Below are 20,547 nucleotides of genomic sequence, written 5' to 3'. Positions count from 1 at the left end.
TTTAAAGAAATGTCAAAACAGCAGCTGCAGTGACCTATTTTTCACAGTTCCCCGTCTGTTGTGGACTCCGATGATGCTTCCTCTGTCTGTTCTTAGGGCAACTAACGTGGGCTCTAGTTAGGATTTTTGTTTTATTCCTATGTCTTGTGTCTTCCTCAGCTGGTTCTGTATAGATAAAAAAAGATTGAGTGAAACTGTTCATGTTAGTTTTTTTTAAGCTAGTGTTTTTAACTTCTGTGTTAGAACATTCACCCTTTTTCATTGGGTGAGGATTTGTTCAATTGAAATTTGAATCGTGCTATATGTACTAAAAAAATGCAAAGAGGTAGAAAAATATAATATATACAGTGTTTCATTACAGATGATAAGGCTTAGTTTTTAAACATAACTAAAGTGTTTATGCAAACGAATGATGCTCTAGGTGTTTTAAAACATTTTAATTAATGAATTTCTAACAAATGTTCTGATAGGTTTGATTGGAATTACTTTCTTTTATTAGTGGTCAGGTGGGCTCTCGAAGTCCTTCTATGATCAGTAATGACTCTGAAACCTTAGAAGAGTGTATGGTGTGCTCCGATATGAAGAGAGACACCCTGTTTGGCCCGTGTGGGCATATTGCTACCTGTTCTCTATGTTCGCCACGAGTCAAGAAATGCCTCCTCTGTAAAGAGCAAGTTCAGTCCAGGACCAAGGTAATATGTTTTTCATACAGCGTTTTATTATTGTTTGATCTCTGAGACTACAGTTAATGATAAATAAGATTATATGATGCCGTGTATCTGTTTTAATTTTGTTCTTCCTAAGCAAGATCTAAACATGGGAATGTATTATTTATACATTTATCAAGACACCAGTTGAAACATGTAAACTACACTATTAGTTAAAAATAAAAGTTGTCTACTATTTTACTTTCAGAGTCCCTTATCACCTAAAGATGTGTTTAATTCCACTTTGTGGTTTTAGTTACGTGTATATTACAGGTCTTTTGAGTGCGTGAATTGTTTTGTATTCCTCTTTGTAGAAGACCAGTTGATTTTTTTCAGTAGAATGTCACATAGTCTGGATTTATTTGATTGTGTTATCATGGTGTGCTTTGTTTCTATATCCTTTTTATTTCTTTGAACTGGAAGTTAGATCTCACAGCTTGATTAGTTTCAACTTAGACATATTTGGAAAGAATGATGATGCTGCTCATTTGATATTGTATCCCACTCTTCAGTAGGCAGATGAAGTCTGATAATCCTGTAATTATTTATGGCCAAATTCTGTATATCTGAACTTTTTATCTCATCTGACTCCTTTTGTTTTTTGAGAAGCAGATTCTTTTCCGAGTTTCTGGTTTCTTTCTTTTTTCCCCATGTAACTTAGTGCTTTATCATCTTACTCATTTTAGTTTATGAAATAATTGATTTTCTTTAGTTTTTCTCAATGTGTGTATACGTAAAGTGAGGTTTAAGTTTCTTACAAATAATTTCTTTCAAAGTGAGTAGCTTAAATCAAAAGATACTTTGGTTTTCTTTGGCTTCATTTATGAAGGTTATACTCTTTTCTCGTTCCCTTGTTGTTCTTTTTATTTTTCTCTAGATATTTCCTAAGCTATACATTGACATTCATTATTAGAAACAAGTTGGCACTAATTCTCATGATGAACTAGCTGGGAGTGACTTGAAAGGTGAAATCTTGCCAGTGCTTCTTGTATTTACATAGAACTTCTTCTAAGACTGTATGTTTTTTATGATCCAAATGACTATATCATTGGTAAAATTTTAGGCACAGGAAAAAGTTCCAGGAGTTATTTGGGGGTGAGAGGTATTGGATTAGTAGTACGTATGTAATTGTTTAACCTGTTTATAAAGGGGAGAAGGATATACTGGCAGCACTCACCGTATGCCAAGCACTGTGTTGGCATTTCATATGCATTACGTTGGTGTCAACGCTGCTTTAATAAATTAATGTGAATTGCTTTACTTGGTATTTATAATTTGCTTTAGTTACCTGCTGACAGAGTAACAGTTTGGGAAAGAATCTGAAAGAATAAAAATTTAAGTCATTCTCTTGTTTTTAGATTCTGTGTGTTCTGCTGTTGTGCTTAAAACTTTTTGTTAGATTAAACCCTATTTCAAAAACGTTTCTTGAGCACTTGTTTTATAACCAAGTCAGAGATGTATATGATAGTTCCCTGCTATAAATTAGTAATCTCTTGACACACTATGACTTAACAGTAAAAGCTACTCTTCTGTATAGGGATGTCATCAGTGCTTTAAGAGAGACGTGAAGTGAGTTTAGATCCCAGGGTTTTGTAAAGCGAAGTCTCATCTCATAACCCTTACTGATCCTCTGGTCACTCTGGTGTTTTCAGTTGAAAAAACTGAATCTCAAAGAAGTACACTGATACTTGGGTCTTGGACTCAGTTTTCTTGATTCTTAAGTCCCTATTCTTTCTTCTGTGTTATGTTATACAAACAAAATTAAAACCAGTGTCTCCAAGAGAGGGTTGACAGAACAGGAAGGTAGAAAGGAAGGAATATGTTGTTACTCCTTTTTAGTCCAGTTCTGAACTCCAGGAATCAGAAAGCTTTCTGTTTGTATTTTAAGTTACAGAATTTTCATTCCTGTGCAAAAGGATGAGAACTTACATATACCCTCCCAAGAGGTTTGTCAGGTTGGTTGTGGAACCTTTGAATATAAGGAAATAGTGACCCCAAGTGGCTAAAGGATCATGAACATCTTCATGAAGATAAATTGTAAAACTGTTGTTTGGATGAGGAAGAATACATGAGCTTGGTCTGTTTAGCAATTAAAGAAATACACGTGAAATTATGAACTATTATTAACCATTCTTGTCAAATTAGCAAAAACAAACTTCAAAAATTGCTAGCCAGGGAAGTGGGAAATGAGTACTCTCTTAACACTGCAGTTGGCTGAATCACTGGGGTCACTTTTTTTTTTTGAGAGACCATCCTGAACAATATATATACAAACCTTTACAATAAACATACTTTGATATAGTAGTTCCACTCCTGGGTATGTAACCTGGGGAGAAAACCCAGAAGGGGTAACATTTATGCTTGGAAAGATCTTTTTAAAGAATTAATAGCTGAATGGGTAAGTGATTATTATATTGGTTTGCTAGATTATTTTAACGTCTTTATAAACAATTCAGATATATAGACAGTTGTGTTGGGAATCAACGCATCTTTTATATAGTGAGGAGCAGAGAATCATCATGTGTTAGGCACTGATTGTATATTAAGCGTTGAACTAAACACTTTACACATAGTATCTAATTTATTCTTTTTCTTTTTTCAACTGTCACATTTTAATGTTTGGCCAGTATTTTAGCACGTATAATTCCTACAATATTTATATGAAGATACCCCTCACGTAGAGATGGCTGAATCAGTCAGAATTCTAGCTGCTGATGTTTGGGATTTTCATTTCTTCTTTCACCCAGATTGTGCCTGCTTTTCTTTTTAGCTTACTAACCAACAGATAGCTAACTCACACACCTTTGAGACTTACCATGGTCCTCACTCCTTCCTTTAGAGAAAGGAAAGACTTTCTTGGGAGCTATGAAAAATATACCTGTCTCCAGGGTATGGGTCCCTTAGCCACTCTTCCAGAGTCTTCCTGTTTTTGCTCCCCTTCCTGTGGTTGTGCTGGTGTACTGCATAGTGTTAGCAGCTTGGGGACTCAAGGTCATCGTTCCCTTCTTTGTAGTCAGATCTTGAACAGGCCTAAAGCCTGGATGTGTAATCGTAGACTTGGAAAGACCACCCTGGTCTTGCATTTTATAAGCTGTAGGAGACTGAAATTTATATTTCTTTCAACTGTTTTATATCAAGTTAGAAACTTAGCAGATATCTTAGATTTCTTCTTCTCTATTCTGTACATTTTATTAGTTACCAAGTCTTCTTAAATATTTCTCATAACTCTTTCTACTCCTCTATCTTATTCTGTCTTACTTCAGATATCCACCCCCACCCCCCCAAAATCTGATAGTTAGAATTGTTCTAGGATATACCTCAATAAGGGCAACCTAACTCCTCTCCCTGTCTTCTAATTGACTCTTACTACCTTGTGAAGAAGGATTGTTCTTTATTGTTCAGAGTTTTTAAAAGCTTCATCTCCACAGTGTTAGGTAACTTGTTAGTACTGGAGCTGGAATTGGAACCCAGGAACATTAAGATTCTGACCAACCATGTCTTACTGCTTCCCACGAAGTTACTGTGTCCATAGCAAGGTCTAAGTTGGGAAGGTCCAATATTCGGTTGTTTAGGTGAAGAGTATTCTTAGGTGGACAGTATTCTTAAGTGACACAAGTAGGGGTGAATGTGTATCAGAAGGAAGGAGGATGACTGAAAGGTGAATGTGGGGCCAAGGGTGGTGGGCAGGTGGGGGTTGGAGAACCAGAGCAAGCTTAAGAAATTATTTTACACGCAGAACGCAGATTATACGCAGAACGCAGATTAAGTGGAGAAGAGGAAGAAAAACTGAGGGAAATCACGATTACTCTGTGGAGGGCTGTGGTTTTAGAGATCAGGGGAAAGACTAGTCAGAGCTCTGGGCTTCAGCCAGTGGCTGGGGGGAGGGTCCGTGTTCTGGGAAAGGATGTGCTAGGTGGCATTCCTCAGATGTGGATCAATAGACCCCTCCGTCCTCCTCCTCAAGCTTCAGCAGTCTGGCTAATCTGGTTAGACTTTTATGAATGTTAGAAATCTATCTTATCTCAGTCATTTGTCCTTTTAATGTTTCTCTCAAAAGTAGTTTAAGCAAAAAAAGAAAACTGAAGTCTAGTCTGTTCTCCCTGACCTCGGAGGAAGTGGAATTTTCGATGTCATTCTTTCAGACAGGTAGGGAGACTGAGGTAGAACGAGGCCAGCGTAGATGGGGTGTTTAAAAAAATGTGAAAATAAGTGACCAAGAGACTAGATAGAGGACAGAGGAGAAGCCTGTGGTAAATTCCTCTGTGTGGAAGAGTTTCCTTACAGAGGAGCAATGCATTTGGATACAAAAGGCGCTGTTAGAGTCACTCGGTTTACTTGTAGATGTTCACGCTTATGCTGTACCCTCTTTTTCGCAGATTGAAGAATGCGTGGTATGCTCCGACAAGAAAGCAGCTGTTCTTTTTCAGCCATGCGGACACATGTGTGCTTGTGAGAGTGAGTAGCCCAAACAGAACTTCCTCAGAATTATCATAAAAATAGAAAGCGAAGCAAATTATATCTTTGAATTTTTTTAAAAAGTAACTCACGAACAGAGGAGTTGGTAGCCTCTGGGACTCCCCATTTGTTCTCTGTACAGATGTCACCGCTCTCCCTCCTTAGTCCCGAGTGTCAGCAAAAGCTGGAGGCACTGCATTCCCCCAGCTCAACTTTTTATTTCATTTGTGTGTGAGCACAAATGAAATAAAATGACCTCTTCTCACATACAGGAGAAATTTGTTTCCAAAAATGCGCGTTGCAACATTTAGTATGGCCTTTTTCCACGTGTAAAATGAACGTGTCTTCATTCGTCTGCACCTTTGTGGAGCCTCTCCTGTGTACACTCTCCACTGCTGAACCACTCACAGCAGCTATTTGGGGCAATAATTTCTGGCCTTCTTAACCTTCCTTAACCTCTGTGTCAAGAGAGCTTATAGAAATCTTTTCTTTATGGAGGTAATATTAAAATTTAAGAGGCATTTTAACCTTTGCTTTTACATATCTCCCTTGTTCTTTGCAAGTTAATAAATTTAGTGTTAATGTTCTCCCTTTTAATTTTTACTTGTCAGTGAAGGATTTTAAACATGTTTAACAGTTTATACTTAAATGGGCCCAAGCTAAAACATGGTGTTTCCTCTTATGAAATAGTTCAGTCACTTAGGTGTTGGTTTTTAGTATAAAATCTGACTAAAGTAACAACTGTGTGATAGATTAATCTCACTGGCACAGATTTGCTTTAAGCATTGGTTTTTTTTTGGCCACTTGTCAACTAAGAAATGATCAAGGTTTTCTGCTGTAACATTCTGCTCAAAGTTAATTGTTTCTGTTCACCAGAGACTGGTATAATGGCTATTATCAGCTGTCAGAGGGCAAGAAGAAAGAGAATTCTGTCTTAAGTAAAAAGAGCTCAGGTTATGCAAGTTTTCATAGCCTGGGAGTTAGCCAACATTTTCTGTAAAAGGTCAACTAGAAAACATTTTTGGCTTTGTGGGCCCTGTGATTTCTGCAGTAACAGCTCAGCCCTTTCTATCTGCTTGCCTCTGCCATTGTAGTGCACGAACAGCCTTAGACAACATGTAAGCAAATGGGTGGGACTGTTTTCCATTAAAACTTTATTTATAAAAGCTTAGTGACCAGTTGGGTTTGGCCTGCAGTCTATGGTTTGCTGACCCTGTCATAAAGCTGGTTATAGTTAATAGTTGGTAATGTGGACTCTAGAGCCTTAGTGTAATATTTTCCCTCAGGAGTTCCCCAGAGTTTTTATATTTTTGCTTTAGAATATAACGAGAGCAGCTGCTGATTTTATTGAGTTCTTGATTTGTGCCAACTATTATAATCTCTTTTTGAGTATTTCCTCATTTATTTTCGTAAGAAACCTAAAAAGTAGATTGCTTTCTCCTTTTTACAGATATCTTGTTATTGGTAAACATATATTTGCTAGAGAAGCTGAAATTGCAGGGAAAAATCCCTTTCTCAAGGAGTATATAGTACAGCAGGTGGTCCAGTCTCTACAGCACAGTCATCAAGGAAGGAGAAGTTACAGCCCTTTGGACAGGCTGAAGAAAGATTTTATATAAATAATATAACAACTTAACTTAATAGTTACAGGAATTTGAAATAATTTGTTGTTGTTCGGTTGCGAAGCTGTGTCTGACTGTTTGTGACACCATGGACTGTAGCCTGCCAGACCCCTCTGTCCTGCACTATCTCCTGGAGTTTGCTCAAATTTCTGCTCATTGAGTAGGTGATGCTATCTATTTGAAATAATAGTGGCTACATATTACTACTCTGGCTGTTAAATTATAAATTCAAGAGAAAAAAGTCTGCCCTCAGATTGAAGGCAAATCCCAAACCAGTTGTCTGCTAGCAGTAGGTCCTACCTGGTTCATCTTGCCTAGGCTAGCATCTGACCCATCTCCTTTTAGGCCTTGGCACAAGATCGTCCTTGCCAGAGCTGCTCTGTCCACCAGCATCAGCACTGTTGAGTCTATGGCCCCCTTGTCCACACTGGTGATTTTGTGCTTTGTTAAGGTTTACTGTCTTATCATAAAGATACCCTGCCACAGTTTTTGTTATTTTTCCTGTTTTTGAATTGACAAGGACACTTGGTACCATAGGCTAAGATACGGAATATACTTTTCATAATAAATGCTAATGGGAAAGGATGTGTTGAAGCACTATGTGTTATTTTATAATTAATTAATAACTTTAGGTGTAATATTAATAGTCCATAACATAGAATTGTGCCTGAGAATTTCTTCTTTGAATGGGAAAGCATTCTACCTCTAATATAGAGGTATTAGAAAGATAGTCCATTATGATGAATTGTCCTGACTGCTAACATTAAAAAAGTAGTCACTAATTTTCTTGTTAGATTGCATCAGTTTGATAGGAGGAAGAGAACTGTATAGTATATTTTAGGAATTGAAGGGACTAGTGATAAAATACTTAACAAAAGAAAGTAGTTTTAAAAAATATCATGCTGGCAGCCTTATAATTCTTGTTACAGTAGTTAAATTCATGAAAGTTCTCTCCCTCCTTTGTTCTTAAGCCTTAAGATCTTAAAATATTTATGTTACATATTTTTAAAAAAATTTGAACCTTCCCCTCAGTTTATTCCAGTGTATTAGAAAATGCCGTTATTTTCATAATGATGGGATTTCTACTCTAGAGGCTACCAGTGAAAAATATGCTTTCTTCGGTAGGTAACATCTTGAGAAGGTAGAATTGTGTATCACTGTAACTTAGTGTTTATCTCACTGTTAAACGAGTGGAGGAAGGCAACCCTGTTCGTGTTTTCTTCTGTGAGATGTGTTGTGTTGCCATTTGCAGACTGTGCCAGCCTGATGAAGAAGTGTGTGCAATGTCGGGCAGTGGTTGAGCGAAGAGTGCCCTTCATCATGTGCTGTGGAGGGAAAAGTGCAGAGGATGCCACCGATGATATCTGTAAGTGGGTTTTCTGATTTTGTTGGGACTTTCATAGACACAGCTTCTCATGGGGTACTGTACTGTCTGCTTGTAAAACAGAGGGTCTGTGAGTTGAATCTGCAAGGAACAGGCACATTATAGGAAACCTGAAGTTGGATTTTTCTAACTTGTGATATTTTGGAGCTTTAAGCATTAGTCTTTTAAGGAAATATCCATGTGTGTTTTATAACAAAGTATTGTATTCTTAAATATACTTTGGCTATTTTTAAGATGAAATTTATTGTGTCTCAGGGCAGGAGGACATCATACTAAAAATTATTTTTTCAGTTTACACATGTATTAACCTTATTCCTTTATGTAATAGTTTTACCTACTGTGTTTAATTATTTTATGAAATAGTCATTATTTGTGACGGAGTAACTATAGATAAATGGAAGTGTAACCCAGTGAATAGTGGAAAGATGAAAAGTAAGTTATTTACCTTCAACCTTTCTGTACAGTTGACCCTTGAACATCATAGATTTGCACTGCCAGGGTCTACTTAAACTTGAATCTTTTATTTGGCCACACCAAAAAAAGCTTGTGGAATCTCAGTTCCCCAACCAGCGATTGAACCCAGGCCACAGCAGTGAAAGCCTGGAATCCTAACCACAGGCCACCAGGGAACTCCCAAAACTTGGATATTTTTTCGTAGTAAATACTGCAGGACTCCATGGTTCCTGTGTGGTTGTTTGAGTCCAGTAATGTGAAGAAACCATGGATTTGGAGGGCCACTATAAGTTATTTGTTGATTAACCCTTGTGTTGTTCAAGGGTCACCTGTAGTACAGCGGTATAAAAATAGTTTTCATCTCTGCACGAGACGTAAACTGGATGGTCTCTTTGACTACTTTGTTCTATGTAGGATGAGGAATAAAGTTAGTGTAGCCAGTTTTTTTTTTCTTTTATTTACAGTTTATTGTCAACATGCGTTAGTTACATAAAGTGAAAAATTATGAATAATCAAAGTATAATGATGCAGACTCAAAATAGATATTCAACACAAAAAATACAACCATAAAAGCAGGTTAACTCATGCACACATAGCAGCATAGATACAGCAGATATTTCAAAGGACAGCAAGTGCCTGCTTTTTCATTTGAAGATGGTGGCCATATCATACACTAGAATGCCTCAGTTTATCAGTGCCTGAGAGCCAAAATTCATTTGTAAAAATGTTTTTCACATTGACACTGTTGAAAAAGATAGATTTTCCCAAATTAAGCCTCCTCTCAGGCTTCTTGCCAGTTTCTAACACCTAAAAACTGATACAGAAAGTATTATAAATGTAACTACAATGATTCTTAAAGGTTAAAAAAGTATCTCTCAAAATAATTTAAAAGAATTATTGCAAACAGTAATGCTGGTGCTCTCCCGGATCTACTCCAGCATGAGCTTCTCTAGTTCTGCTTCTGCAGCCTTAACCACACTGCCATCCTCTGCTTGCTTCCTTCCCTGGTTCTTCTACTGGTAGCTCCACCCTGGCTCCAGGCAGCTTTGTATCTTCTAACGGTGCCTCCCAAAGACTTGGTCTGAAGCTCAGTCCCACCTGGGCCAAGACTCAGGACACTCCCAACACTGATGAGGCTTGGGGGGCTCCTCCTCCAGTCAACAGACCCCTCTATACTGGTTGCCACAGTTCACATCAGGGTGAGCAACTCTTACCATCGTCTTCTTTCCCAGCAACAGTTTGGAGAAGATTTTGTAAACAAAGTTCCAAAACAACATTATTGCTGGCACTCCTGTGTCATGTGACTGTTGCTGTGTCCCTGGATGTTCTCTAGACGTTCCCTGGAGTGGGCCTTTGGAGAAGAGCTGTCAGCAAGAGACCTGGGAGAACCCTAGGATTAGGGAAGAAAGCAGGATGGCAGGCACCGAGTGCAGGGCTGGAGGAGATGGGAGGAGCTGGAGGCAAAGACTGGTCCGGTGGGCTCAGATGAGCTTTATCTCTGGGGTCCATCAGAGCAGCAGCCAGCTCCATTCTCTCTTCATCTCCAGGTAAAAGAATTAGTTCTTCAATCAGAAATAATTTGATAAGTGGAAAGCTCACACCATCAGCTAGACCTTGATGTTCTTCTTGACCAGAGAGAATGGGGCTATACTTCAAGCTTCCAATCCAGCATGTGCGGGTCTTAGAAGTCACCACTCCATCCCAACAAATAAAGCAGGACAAACTGAAAAATCAACAATTCTTCTTAGATCTATCAGAGAAGTGAGGTTGTTACTGAAAGCTCAGCCTCTCTGTACTCTGGTGCAGAATCAAATCCCAGGGGTTTGGGTGAAGCAAAAAAGGATAGCTTTATTGCTTTGCCAGGCTAAGAGAGATACACAGCACTTCTGCATTGAAAAACTACATATCTCCAGCCAGTTTGTTTTTATCACCAATAGAGCAGGGTAAAAATCTTGGGGACAGATTAACCAGAGTAAAAGTCCAAGTATCTAGAGAATAGGCAAAGTGAGGTAAAAAATTTCTCTCCATTTAGTAGGTATCATGGACCTTTCTTTCACGGAGTTCCTCATCTCGGATCAGTAGCAACAGGAAAGCCTTGGAAAACCTGGAAGTCTCTTTGTAGTGTGGGTTATTGTCCACCTGAGTTAAACATAATTAGAAATTAATGTGTAAACCTATTTCTTTTTGAAGATTATAAATGAAGAACTTTAACATGAATGTCACTGCTGTATCCATTGTCCACATGGGAAAAAAGTTTTTTAAGAGCATTTGAATAATAATAATATTGTGTTTTTAATAAATAAAATAATAATTTTGAAATTAAAAAATCATTTTTGCTTCACAACAGTCATAACATTAAGATTCTTTGTGTGTGCTTTAGCCAGTGGGAATATTCCGGTGCTGCAGAAGGACAAGGATAATACCAACGTCAATGCGGACGTGCAAAAGCTGCAGCAGCAGCTACAGGACATCAAAGAACAGGTAATGGTGCTTCTCCACGGTGAAGAGCGCCTCCCAAGAGCGCCAGTGCATCTTCTTCTAAAAAAGTACTAGTGTTGTCCATCGCAAGCATGGTTCATATTAGTGTGTCCCTTGTAGTATTTGAATATTTGCAGTCAGCAAGATCTGATTAGAAGATTTCACCAAGTAATTGACAAAATAGGAGACTCACCTCACCAAACGTGAAAAAATTCTCCATCACACTTTTCCTGCCTGTCAGATTGAGGGAGGAAGTGTTAGAAACTGTCAGTATCGAGTGTTCAGGCAAAGTACATAGCAGCCGCAACTCACACAGTGCTGATGGGAATATTAATTAGTAAAAACATTTTGGGAAAGTTTGTCGTCATCTCATAAAACTAAGTACGATTTTGTTTGGGGATGAAAACTTGGAAAAAATAATCACACAGATAGTGTTTAAAATCAAAGGATGGTGGTTGTTTTTGGCTGGGACATGGGGGCAGTTTGATGAGTAGTGATGGTTCTGTTTCATGACCTAAGTTATTTACTTACATTTGGTTGGTTTGTGAGCTTTTATTAAACTGTACATTATGACCTGTGCACTTTTCTCTATAGATGTGATACTTCAATGAAAAGGAGAAAAAGATACACACACACACACACACCCTCCATAAGAAAAGCAAGGGAAAGATAAATGTTAAATTCAGAAACATCATTATCAGTGAGGGGTAGGGGAGGGCATATCCATGCCTAAGCTGGGTGGTGGTTATTTGTTTCTTTATATATTATACATACCAACAGAAGTACTCTTTCATATCTGCTTAATATTTAATAAAAGCAACATTAAAATGAAGATGTTACCTAAAACTTACAGATTCTGGTTTAAAAAAGTCTTTTTTCCTTCTTATCTTACCATTTGACCCAGCAATTAAATCTGATTTAATTCAAAGGGTTGAGCACAAAGGGTATTGTTCAGTTGGCAGTCACATCAGTGTTGCCATGCAGTTGTTCAGAGTTCCACTCTTGTCTTTTCTATCTGAAGTTTTTTCTTTCTTAGATAACTTTATGTCCATATTTAATCACTGAAGTATTTAAATAGTTAAAACTCATTTTCTGTGGCATGTTGCAGTTTCTTACCCCTTCAGGGTTACCAAGAGAAAGCATCTGAATAAGTCTCTTAAAATTTTAAACCTCCAATCTCTCTCTCACCCCAATGTCTCTTTAAAAACCAAAGATTTATTTTATATGCTATTAAGGCTATATTAATCCAAAGTAACTTACCCTGGACTGCACAGATGTGTTTACTTTTGGAAATAAGAGTTATTGATTAACTACATAAACCTCTGGGAAGTTTAATGAAAAAGAAACTATTTTAGTTTTAAAAAGCTACTTTGGCTTTTTAGAATAAAAACTGATATTTTTATCCCCTTTCTTCTCAAAACTTCAAAGATAAATGTGAAAGTTTACCTTGGAAGAATGGAGCCAGCAAGTGAGACTGTAGTTCTTTTTTGCTATTGCTTTCTTCACAATGATTTCTGATATTATCAGAGTTGGTGATGACATTTTCCTATAGAATTTGGGCCTGATTTATTAATCTGGACATTTTTATTTAATTATTTCATTTCTGTGTTATTTGGGAAAGGTATAATTCAGAATGAAGTATTAAGATAGATAATGTTTTTATAAACGTAAAATGTGCTTTGTGAGTGTATGTGTGTTTTTTTCTAGAAAATTTCGTAGAAATATACTCCTGAATTCTTCTAAGTTGATGAAGTTACATTTAGCAATAGCTAAGGTTAATTGTTTTTAACCAGAGGGTCTGTATTGAAGGCAGTGCAGTGCAGCTTCATGTCTAAAAGCAAGAGCTCTGGGGCCACATGCGCCCAAGCTCACATTCTGGCTCATCTTTAGCCTCACCAAGCCTCAGTTTCCTCTTTTGAAATGAGAGTGATACGTGCTTTGGGCCTGGACCACATCTCGCGTCGTGCTTGGTGTGTGTGTATGTTCTTAGCAATATCCTCCACTGCTTCCTGCAGTGCATTGTGTCATTTTCATACAAGAACAACCTGGTACCTAGAGCTGGAGAATCAGTCAGACTGAAGGGGCTGTTTTCATCCTTTTTCTACTAGATTTTGGCATTTGCATTTTTAGTTTTATGTACTATTTATTTTATATAGTACCATTTTATACTGACCTGACAGTACAGCCAGTATTTCTATTTTTATCAGGATGATCTTAAAGATTCAAAAACTTGAAAGTGTCCAGCAGCCAAAGATTATTTGACTACAACAACAAAAAAATCAATGACGTTGCAGAGTTGTCAGATTATACTTTCAAACTAGAAAATAGCTCAGCATTTATTACTTTGTTTATTATCTCATATTGCAGACAATGTGCCCTGTGTGTTTGGATCGTCTGAAGAACATGATTTTCCTTTGTGGCCATGGGACGTGCCAGCTCTGTGGAGACCGGATGAGTGAATGTCCCATCTGTCGAAAAGCTATCGAACGGAGGATTCTTTTGTATTAACTAAGAAACCCCCTGTGTTCTGTTAGCTAAAATATTTTGTCCATGAGATCTTAGTGAGCTTTTTAAGCTAGTTGGAGGTTCTAATGAATTAATTTTTAATCTCATAGTTTCTTTGCTAGAGTGTAATTAGACTCTAAATGTACCAGAACAACTACAACAAAAAAAAACTCTACAAAACAGTGTTTGAAGCTGTGTATTTTTGGTTTTCCTTTCAGTTGAAACATCAAATCCGTGTAATTCATATAATTTGCATTCTGCATCTAAGGGAGAAAGTCCTTTAAGGATCTCCTGTTATTTTTTGTTTTCATTGCATTTTCTCTTATAGTTTATAAACGTTAGACCTCAAAAGATGTACTTCCTTATGGTCAGCTGTCTTTCAGTTTATCTTGATTTTTACAGTGGGTTGACACAGGTACCCAGAAAGGTCATGCATCGTATGAAAGGTGCAAGTCAAACTATTATGTTTCATATGTTAAATGATAAAATTATAGTACAAGTTCTGCATGATTAAAAGAATACTGAAGCGAGGATTCTCCTTATAAGGTAACATAAAGTTATCCAAATGATTGTCTCTGAATTCTCAGAGTAAATGGAAATACAGAATGAGAGAATAGTGACTTTGCATTCAACTTATTTTCTGGATTCAAAGGAAAATTGTTTTACTTGTTTCAAAATGACTGAGACATGAAAAGTAAAAATAAGCAATCACAGTGGGGAATTGAAGGCAGGGCAGGTGGGGGCATCCAGTACAAGAGTGCTTATTAACTGTTGTAATTGCCCTTCTTCCTTTAATTTGTACACTGTTTTGTTCAGCCAGCTTGTAAAAAACTGACTGTGAAAAATGGGCCTCAGTTTCCCCTGGGGTTGCTTATTCAGGCTTGATCTGACCAGGGAAGTGGTATTGCCCTGGTTGGGCCCCCGGGGTTCAGTTTAACTTTCCCGATGTGCTGAGTAGCAGTAATCCGGGAAGGGAAAAGCGCTGTCCTCAGTAGGCGATGCTCCTTTCTCCTCTGCGTCAGTTCTGCCAGTGTCACTGTTTCTGTCGTCCTCAGAGGGCTCGCTCCCATTATCTTTTAGACAGTAGAGCTGACTATAAAGAAAACAGTCTCTCATCATACCTAACAATGGGGATATTATTTAACCTGCCAGCAATATCCAAGACCTTGTAAATAACCGGTGATAGAAACTTAATTTAGAAAGAATGACTAGGATATTTACAGAAATATGTCTGATTATCTGTGTTTTTGTTTTATTTTACTCTGGAGCATCTAATTATTTTTTTCTCTTTCAACATCTGGAATGAATATACACATAAGTAAGTGTTTTGGGGTTCATTGCTGCTACATTATACAAATATCACCTGTTTACAGTAGTATCTACTATATGTGTATAAGTTTACTCCTAAGGATAAATATCTTTTTTGTGGGTTTTTTCCCCTTTGACTCTGGTTCTTATTTCGGTTCTCCTGCTGCAACAATTAAATTTGAAAGTACAAGGTCTCTAGCCCTCATAATATCATGTTTCTGGCTCATTGATGCCTGCTGCCCCTGCAAGTCCTGGTGAGAGCAACGGAGCACTTTGCTGCCTCTCTAGTCTCGGTAATTCCATATCTGTGTTTAGAGGAGTGACTTACCGTTTAGAACAGCAAAAATTTTTATACATTTTAAATTTGAAAATTTATATTGACTCAGTTACCTAATAACAGGCTACTGAGGCTGTTGTTGAAGCCATATTTTAAAGTTATAAAAAGATAGAACATCTGTCCAGTGATGTTCACATAGAGAGACAGACTATTTTCTTTCAGATCTGTAAACAGTGTGAGTCAGGGTTTTCCTTCTCTTCCATGTGCTGCCCCTCTCTTTTTCCACAAGGTCGATTGTAAGGAGGGAGCACCTGGCTGACTCGTGCATAGCTTGACCAACCAGAGAATTGTATAGTCTGGAGCTTTACTTCACTTAAATTCTTGTTATAGGTCTTCTGAGCTACAGTGCTTAAGCTTACATCCCTAAAAGGCAGTTTCAGCTTCCAGACTAGCTTATTTCCTCCATATTGAAAATATAATAACCTGTAAACTATTAAAAAGTTACGAAGTCACTGTAACTGTAGTGTTGTACACTTGTGCATTTTCTCCATTTGTGCCACTTTGGAATTTGTCTAGTGAAAAGAAAATGTTTTTTCATTTGTGTTTTTAATCACCTGAAAAATAATTTTAAATTTATTTTCAGTTTGTGAGAGAGAATAAGTTTAAGAGCGTCATTATTTAAGTAACTTTCCTCTAATTCTATGAAACTGCTACCTCTTATGATACGTCTCAGCAGTACTCCCAGTTAGGACGTGGCCTTGTCATGATCATCTTTTTATCTTGTGCCTCGAAGGAGCTTTTGCTTTTCCTAGAATCGTTAGGAAAAAAAAAAAACCACCATCACCAAAACTGACATGCATTCACTCAGAAATGTATTTATTGAGCTTCAGGAGCAAGATACACAATGGTGAAAAAATTGTCAGCTTCTAAGCACATACAGAATTTATCATGCAGCCATTGTGTATTTGAAGTATTCTTTTCAAAAAAAGGGATCTAAAGATACTGATAACATTTCTTCCTAATGTTTTGGAAGAGCTGTCATTAGGGTTCCCTCTCTGTACCCTCTCACCTCTACCATATTTTTTCTTTTATTCTAATATTGTCAGCTTTGTGACCCAAAACATACACACAACTTAACCATATGGTGCTATTCTAATAGTTTTTTTTTCCCATAATTTAACATTCTTGCTGTTTATACTATAAACATATTTCATTTTGTTGGGAGCAAGGAAGTTTTTCAAGAGAAGGTCATTTTGTATTAGTATTGGAAAATTATTTTGCATAAGTATTTTAGTTTAGCTGGCCAAATTATGCTTGATTATTTGTAAATTCAAACATTGCAGATTGACCATCTAGCTACGGAGGCATAAGATTAATTGATAATGTTGAAAATAACTTTCTTAAATTTACGTTTTTGATGGCTTTAGCCTGTAAGAGGATTTAGCAAATTGCAATGCACCCTGCTTAAGATTTGTCCAATTCAGATTTCACAGCTTGCTAGGTCATTTTTACGTGGCAGAAATAGATGATGCTCTTGTGTTGTAATGTGTTGCCCAATGCTGTTTTTTGTTTATTGTGAATTTTGGACCCTTTTGGACTAGGAATTACTTAAACTTATGAACTTGGAGAATTGGTGATGGAATTGGATAGAGGGGATGATAGGGATTCCAGTAAGTAAAAAAAGAAAAGTCAGTTTTTGAGTTTAGAGAAAAATGGAGATCATGTAGATTTTATCAAAGCAGCAACGGTAGAAGTATATTCAGCTTTCTCATTTTGCAGAATTGAAACTATACCCATTAATCAGCAGTCGTCTTCTCCCTCCTCCAGTGGAATAGAATTTTGATTAAATATAAATGGAGAAACACCTGAATATCTTAAGAGTTTGTATTTGCAAGACCTACAGTGATGGTGAATAATCAAGTTTGGGGAAGACAGAATTTCCCTTCTCCCTTCCAGTCGTCATCAGTCGTAATTGAGTAGGTTTTAAATATCTGTTAATTAGAAGGGTTTATTTCATTTTGAGTCAGAGGGGAGAAACACACTTTTTAAACATTGTAGTTAGGTTAGCACTGAATTTATACTAAATTGACAAGGCATTAGAACTTCTCAAATTTTGTGTGCCTTGTTGTTGAAAATGTGTTTTCTTTAAGTCTACTTGTAACTGTTTTCAAGATGTTTTTTTCCTCTCAAAAAGGCATCCTGATTTTATTTGCTTGAGTATTATAATAGGAATGCTTACTGATATTACTTGATGAATCATGTATAGCCTTGGAACCTTTACATAGATGTAAAACTATAACAGTATTAATTACAGCTGTACTTCTTTAAAACACTAAAATTGATGAAAAGCTATTTTCTCATGTATACATTGCTTTGCTACAGCGAGGGGGCCATTCTTTTAGGTTGAGCCTCAGTGTGCTGGTAAGTGGCTGGTTGTGGGTGAGACTAGAGCATAAGATATGAACTAGATAGTGGAGCTGGTGAGTTGAAATGTAAGCTGCTGCATGGGCACGCTCTGCCTCCTTTTCTGCTGAAGTATTTTCCAGCATTTATTCATATTTGTGACTAAGGAGGAGATGGAAACCTGAAGTTAAAAATTGAGATTTTTATTTTGTTGAGGAAGCAAAGATGACCTGCCACATGAATGTGGTGCCTAAATCCGTAACTACAAGTTGCAATTAATGATGAAATGTGTAAAAGATAATATTGCTGAATATTTTTTTTTCTTGTGCAGTCTATTTAGTTTTGTTTCATAAACATGACTTCTTCCCTCCAAAAAGCAAAATGGTCTTGTAATTTTCTATAGAATAAACAAATGTGCCATTTTGTCTGAAATCGATAATTTCAGGAAGTTATTAAAAGTTCTGACTCAGGGCTTTTTAACAGTTTAAGCAATTGTTAGTTATATTTTGGAAAATCCATCTACATAATTCTTCAGTGCCTTGCAAGAATGATCAACTTGGCAGCACGACTAAAACTTTATAGAAGGTGGTCTTTGGTGTGTGTTTATCATCATACACACATTGATAAGTTGTATTTCTTAGCTCATGTAATAGCGATTCTGCTTGTGTGCTAGGTTTGGGTAATTCTTTAAAGGAGGTTTTCTTAGATTTGCACTTGATCTTTTTTTTTTAATGGATTATTTATGGCCATGACACTGTTACCAGGAAGTACTTCTGTGTTAAGTCATTATGCCAAGTCATGTGGCAGTAGCACCTGGGAAGAGGAGCTAGAGTTCATACCTTTTGCTGTTTTAGCGAAAAAGGAGAATCTGTTTGGAAAACAGGTTGTCTTCCCCTCAAATGAAAAGAAGACCTTTTGTTTATATGATTCGGTTAAAAAAAACTTTTTTTTAAGAAAATCATGAATTGCATGACTCTCTTTAACGCTGGTCTTACTTAGACTGAATCCACAGAATTTTCTGTTCAGTATACTTGTGTCATTCTAGATGCTTTATATTTAGTGATAGAAGGCAGTTTAATTGACTCATAGTGTTTTGCTTTGTATTTTTTCCAGTGTTTTTTAGCTTTCATTTGATTAAAGTCTTGTTTGTGAATATAGTTTTTGTATGGCAAATGATTCTCATTTATTAGCTTTCTCTTAAAAAATGCTTAGCAAGAGCTAAGCTTTTAAAAATAAATGCAAACATGTACCATTAATAAAGCGTATGATGTACTATCATTATATAATGCTTTTCGCTGATCTTTTGAAACTGATCTTTATAGATGTATACATGAGTTTTTATTCTTTATGGCATTTGAAAACAAATCTCAATACATCAAATCTTTTTATTGGGAAGGAAATTGTCATGTCTTTGAGAAACAAGGAAATATATCTCCAGTTCTATACAAGACATGGGTGCTCACGTCTAGAAGGCTGTCATGGCAGTTGTTTACATTTAAGGTACCTCTTTATCAATGGGGCCAAAGGTTTTCCTATTTTAACACCTCACATTCTCAGGATTAAGAGATATTGTAAAAGTAGTCTAAAGGGTAAACTTGATAGAAAGTAAATCGACTAGTCATGAAAGACACAACTTCTTCTATAAAAAGTTTATTACACTTCACAACTCCAATGTAGATTTTATTTTCAAGAGGTACACATTTTAAAACAATGATTTACTTGACTTTGTTAGCATTTTATGACTAAATCAGTAATAGAAGAGTTTGTGGGTTATTTTATTTTTCAAGTTAATAGAAGTACTTATTTCTGAAGTTACTGGGAGGTTGTCTAGTTTAGTTCAAAAATTAAGTATTTATAGAACTCAGATGTTTAAGAGGAAAACCATCTAAAACAAAAACTTTTAAAAATTGTTTATTTGAAAAAAAGCATATGTATTCCACCTTTAAAATTGTGAATTAATTTTTTTGATAACCTCTAATTAACTGTATTTGGGGGTTTATTTCTATTGCTGTATAATTAGACATTTCATGGCAATATTTTTTATTAAATTGAAACTCTGTATAGATTTTAAAAATAAACCCATTTTAGAAAATCTGATTTCTACTTTTTATCATTGATAGGTATTCATTCAGAGAAGTTAAAATTGTTAGTCTTACAGTGAAGCATTTCCCAGACTGACTAATAATGAAAACGTTTAAATGATACATTGCAGGGCAGTGATAGGAGTTTAAAAGATAGAATGAGTGCATGGGTTAAAGTAGAACACCAAAAACGATTCTCCCATAAAGTAATCGCTAAAGAATGATCATCTGGCTAATAGCTGTTTTCTTCTTATAACAAAACTAATTGAGAGATTTATTTTTATCTTAAGGATAAAAAGATGGTAAACATTATATGAAAAGATAAGACCTGGAACAGTGACCATCAGTCCCAGAGTTGATGCTATGTCCCTGCAGCCACTGGGCAGTGCTGCGTTTGCACTGATTTTAGAGTCAGATACCATGTACTCATGCTTAAAATGCCCCTTCATGTTAGGTTCTCACTCTTAGATATGGCGACTCTCTGAAAGGCAGTTTTTCAATCAGCGTAAATATTATTTCTCATACGTTTAAGACTGTTGACCTTACTTCCTTTTATTTCCACAGAACAACAAGTAATATCTTGAGTGAAATATTGATGTACAGTTTGGGAAAAGCCTTTATAGGTGAATTTAACCCTGATTTAATACAAAAATAGACAATTGAATCAGAGTGTCTTTGGCTGCTGACCATGGGCAAACCACACTAAAGAAAGATTGAAGTTCACAAAGATTATATACCATAAGTATGAATGTAATAGTGCAAGAGTGTTGTGTTAGTTTCCTATTGCTCTGTGGCAAATTACCATGAATGTTTTGGCTTAACACAGTAGGAGTCTGGGAGGTCAGAAGTCTGACTTGAGTTTCCCTGGGCTCGA

The 20,547-nt window shown here is 36.5% G+C and overlaps 1 protein-coding gene across 1 annotated transcript in view; it reads left to right on the top strand.

Annotated features, from left to right (window-relative positions):
* The window catches only part of MIB1 (MIB E3 ubiquitin protein ligase 1), a 104,469-nt gene extending 84,780 nt beyond the window's left edge, over positions 1-19,689 (top strand). The window contains exons 17-21 of the mRNA XM_069568901.1: positions 500-692; positions 5,084-5,162; positions 8,037-8,150; positions 11,002-11,102; positions 13,467-19,689. Of these exons, the coding sequence (XP_069425002.1) occupies positions 500-692; positions 5,084-5,162; positions 8,037-8,150; positions 11,002-11,102; positions 13,467-13,607 (628 nt within the window). The 3' untranslated portion in view covers positions 13,608-19,689. The remainder of the gene's footprint in view (positions 1-499; positions 693-5,083; positions 5,163-8,036; positions 8,151-11,001; positions 11,103-13,466) is intronic.
* Positions 19,690-20,547: the final 858 nt, after the last annotated feature.

The sequence above is a fragment of the Ovis canadensis genome, chromosome 23 (assembly GCF_042477335.2).
Source record: "Ovis canadensis isolate MfBH-ARS-UI-01 breed Bighorn chromosome 23, ARS-UI_OviCan_v2, whole genome shotgun sequence".
Lineage (NCBI taxonomy): Eukaryota > Metazoa > Chordata > Mammalia > Artiodactyla > Bovidae > Ovis > Ovis canadensis.
The sequence above is the reverse complement of the archived record's forward strand: the minus strand, read 5'-3'. Positions and strand labels throughout refer to the sequence as shown.